The sequence below is a fragment of the Lactuca saligna genome, chromosome 9 (assembly GCF_052625555.1).
Source record: "Lactuca saligna cultivar CGN05327 chromosome 9, ASM5262555v1, whole genome shotgun sequence".
NCBI lineage: Eukaryota > Viridiplantae > Streptophyta > Magnoliopsida > Asterales > Asteraceae > Lactuca > Lactuca saligna.
In genome coordinates, this window is record NC_136425.1 from 12494289 (window position 1) to 12498764 (window position 4476).

The following is a 4476-nucleotide window of genomic DNA, read 5'->3' on the forward strand; positions in this document are numbered from 1 at the left end:
GTGTGAAAAAGAAAACTAAGAACCAAACTTGGAGGTGGCTCAGCCACAAGATTTTGTGGTGGAGGGAAACTCCGACCACCACCACATGGCGTTGGCGTAGTCATTGATGCTAGACATTATGTTCGACCAAAAGGTCTCCCTCCTAACTCCTAGTTGGCAACTGCATATATCAACAAGATGTCTATTGTATTATTAATGTACAAGTCACAAATTTTAAAAAATTAAAATTACCAATTTTAATCGATGTGTTACAATGTCTTCCATAATTCTATCTTTAAACTAGAAAACTCAAGACCTTGTCTAAATAAAGGTCTAACAACTTATACTACAGTCATTACCAAACGGTTAAAAACTAATGTCTTATTACAAATCAAGAAAGACATCTCATTATTTTCATCAATAGTCTCGAAATTGAGTTTGATGTTTTGCTTTATAGTTTGGATTCAAATTGTTTGATACTATAATTAGAAATTTAGAAGTCATTGATTCGGCTATATAGCTTATAATATACCTATTACCAGGTCTAGTAAGAAGTTGTCTCCAATTCTAATTCAATTGGACATTGATTCAATAAAAAACTATCAAAAAGCATCTAAGACTTCGTAAAAATGCAAAAGGTTTTACGAGTTGAGTAGATAACCTAATATAATAGTTTTAATTTGTAGTTGGTAAGATATCCAATATATCTAAAAAACTGACCATGATGTAATATTTTCCTCCTAATGTCCAAACAAAAGCCTATTAAAAGTGAATTAAAAAAGGTAACATATACGACTAGTCGTCTACTCGATCTATTACTAACGTCCTTATATAACCCATAACACTCGATATCATCATCACCTTATCCTACCTCCCATATCTTAATTTGAAACCATGGCTGCTTATGCCAAGAACACCAATAGGGTTACGCTTGCAATGGAGAGAACTGGACAATGGTAATCATCCACAACTCAAGTTACACATCATCCTGAAACGGTGTTGTTAATTGTTCTTTGTCTGAGATTTTCGAAAAACTCATTGTTGTTTTCTTTGATCTGTATTTTAATCAGGGTTTTCTCTCAAGATATCCCAACTGATATTCTTATACAAGTTGGTGAAGCAAAGTTTCCTCTTCACAAGGTATGATAAATCGATAATGGAAGAAATTTTGGAAATGAATTTTGTCAATTAGTCAGTAGTGATTATTTGATCTAATCGTGTATTGTTATGACAGTTCATGTTAGTAGCAAAGAGCAATTACATAAGAAGATTAATACTAGAATCAAAAGAACCTGATTTGGCAAAGCTAGACCTCTCGAGTATCCCTGGAGGAGCTGAGATCTTTGAGAAGGCAGCAAAGTTTTGCTATGGTGTCAATTTCGAAATTACTGTACATAACGTAGCAGCTCTCCGCTGTGCTGCAGAGTATCTCGACATGACAGATCAGTACTGTGACGGCAACCTTGCCGGCCGGACGGACGATTTCCTTCTTCAGGTAGCCCTAACGAGCCTCTCCGGCGCCGTCGTCGTCTTAAAATCATGTGAAGATCTTCTTCCCATAGCTGAACAGATCAACATTGTCCAACGATGTGTTGAAGTGGCTAGTGCTAAGGTAACAAAATTGCAATCAACGTGTTTCTGCATCTTCATCATTTTGAAAAATTCTGACAATTAGGAACTGGTTTCTTAATCGATCAGTAGATCGTGAACAATATATCTGAATGAATAATCCATTTGCAGGCGTGTAACGAAGCAAATTTTCCGAGCCGTTCGCCGCCGAATTGGTGGACAGAAGAGCTATCAATCGTCCACATACACTTCTTCGAGAAAATAATCGCTTCGATGAAATCACGAGGCGCAAAAGCACTCACAATTGCTAGCGCTATCATAACCTACACCGAGAGAGCGTTACCGGGCCTCGTCCGCGACCACTCCGGTAACACCATAAAATCTTCGATCTCCATCGACTCCGCCTCCAGAAACAAACAAAGAGAGCTCCTAGAGTCAGTCGTCGCTCTACTCCCCATCGAAAATCAACGAGCGTCTTTTCCGATTAACTTCCTTTGTTGCCTCCTCCGAACGGCGATCTTCCTCGAAAACGATGATGTTTGCAAGAAGCATCTGGAGAAACGGATATCAGCGATGTTAGAGCATGTCACCATCGATGATCTGCTTGTGCTGTCATACACTTTCGACGGAGAGAGATTGTTTGATTTGGAGAGCGTACGGAGGATCATTTCTGGATTCGTGGAGAAGGAGAAGAGTGTGTCTGTGTTCAACGGCGGTGATTTCAGAGAAGTCTCGTCGACGGCGATGCTTAGGGTTGCAAAGACCATTGATGCGTACCTCGGTGAAATCGCGATGGTTGATGAGTTGACCATTTCAAAGTTCAACGGAATTGCCAATTTGGTACCAAAAAATTCACGGAAATTTGATGATGATCTTTACCGCGCAATTGATATATACCTCAAGGTATTCTTACTATTAATTTTTTTTTTTTCAAAATACAGAAATTATATAAAATATTTATATTTAGAAATGAAATATAAAAGTTGATCTTTTTGCCTATGCCAATTAGTAATTATTCAACATTTACATTCAGGCTCATCCAACTTTAGACGAAATTGAACGTGAGAAAGTTTGTAGCGCAATGGACCCACTAAAACTCTCCTACGAAGCACGAGTACACGCGTCGCAAAATAAAAGATTACCCGTACAAATAGTGTTGCATGCGCTTTATTTTGATCAGCTACAGATACGAAGTGGTACAGATGAGAAGAAGACACCCGATGCTTTAAGCATGAGATCTCAAGTACAAGCAGACGTTTCATTGGCTAAAGAAAATGAAGCATTGAGATCCGAATTGTTGCAAATGAAGGCTTATATAACTGATATACAACACAAGAATCAAGTGGGATCAACGTCTTCTAGAATTGGTAATGCAAAGAAGCATAAATTCTTCTCGTCGATGTCTAAGACATTGGGGAAGTTGAATCCGTTCAAAAACGGTTCAAAGGACACTTCTAATATTGATGATGTCAACGACATTGACCTTACAAAGCCTAGGAGGAGACGGTTTTCCATCTCCTAGACTTGAAAACCTTTTCGAATACTGATGAATTAGATTAGCCGGTGTGAAGTGTGATTTTTTTCCTTTCATTTATTTTTTATGTTGTATGTATACAAGAGCGAGTCCCCCAAGTGTGTATGTAGAAAATTAAAGATTTCTTTCGTCCTAAATGTTGGTTCTAAGAATCGTACCAAATTATATATTTGTTTATTTTATGTAGTGCCAATGTTTGATGAAAACAAAATGAAAAATAGATATATGTATATGTTGGATTATAAAAAAAAAAAAAAAAAAAACAAATTTTAAAATAAGCCAATTCAAATGTTGGTTCTAAGAATCGTAACAAATTATATATCGGTTTATTTTATGCAATGCAGATGTTTTATGAATACAATATCTGTTCACAGTCAGAAAAAATCGATTTGTTTATGTTTTATTTAAAATCAAAATATCATTTTTAAGAATAAAATTACGGAATTTGTTTCAAAAAATATGATAAGTATATTATCAAAGCATTTTTGAAGAAATGTATTTTCATTATATTAAAAACGTTGGGATGTCATCGTCAATACAATACATAAGCATAAACATAAATATTTCAGGCCTTACAAACATATATTATTCTAATGGTCTATAATTCATAGATCTCTCATCTGATTATCACACATGTACTCTTTTACCACTACCTGTAATACAAGAAACTGAGTGGGTCCGAATTGAAAGCATGATGAGCACGGAGGGTTTTCAACCCACAATAATTAAATTCTTTATTTTCATCAAATCATTCAACCCGATTATCCGTTCCCGTTATCCTCACTTTCTGTCCCTAAAGTATCTAATTTAAGGGATCTATCCTAAGGATTATCATCGGGAAGATAATACTGTTTAGGGGATATCTCAGCAATATATGTCAGTAAGGCAACCATGAGGAGGATGGAGTATACCGGATGAATCAAGTAAAACATATATATAAATCGTTCATCTAACATATATATCAATAACACATATAATAGGCACAGATAGCACGCAATTTATATTAAATATTTCATATTTATGTGTAAGATGAAAGTAACTATTCACTCGCTTGTTAAAGTGGCGACTTGAAATTCAGGTAGCGCTTCGCTTCTAACAATTGTCTTTTCCTTTAACGAAACCTAGTATTACTACAACTAAGTTTTAGTCTCATATTTATTGTGACTAATTATAAATGTAGATGTAACGACACAATTTTTCAAATAAAATTTTCATTTTTAATTAGTCAAACATTCCTATAAAAAGTGGAGTAACATTAACCACTGTTTCCAAAATTCATAACATTATCATTTATTCAAAACATTAGAGTGTCCCATCAAAACAAATGCCAGAGAGTGTACGTCGCGCCATCAAGCCTTGCCCTTGACCTTAGGCACCGAAGTACCTGAAACAAA

The 4476-nt window shown here is 35.6% G+C and overlaps 1 protein-coding gene across 1 annotated transcript; it reads left to right on the forward strand.

The window, feature by feature from the left end:
- Window positions 1-786: 786 nt before the first annotated feature.
- RPT2 (Phototropic-responsive NPH3 family protein) lies at window positions 787-3268 on the forward strand. The gene is made up of 5 exons (XM_078974026.1): window positions 787-935; window positions 1050-1119; window positions 1214-1591; window positions 1720-2451; window positions 2582-3268. Exons 1-5 carry the CDS (start codon window positions 874-876, stop codon window positions 3068-3070), a joined length of 1731 nt encoding a protein of 576 aa, XP_078830152.1. The 5' UTR covers window positions 787-873; the 3' UTR covers window positions 3071-3268.
- The last annotated feature ends 1208 nt before the right edge of the window (window positions 3269-4476 follow it).

Bases quoted from the DNA above. Each gene is read 5' to 3' on its own strand.
- RPT2 (XM_078974026.1), top strand. From the start codon at position 874: ATGGCTGCTTATGCCAAGAACACCAATAGGGTTACGCTTGCAATGGAG. The intron at 936-1,049 runs GTAATCATCCAC...TATTTTAATCAG, and splicing joins ATGGAGAGAACTGGACAATG to GGTTTTCTCTCAAGATATCC. The intron at 2,452-2,581 runs GTATTCTTACTA...ATTTACATTCAG, and splicing joins CAATTGATATATACCTCAAG to GCTCATCCAACTTTAGACGA.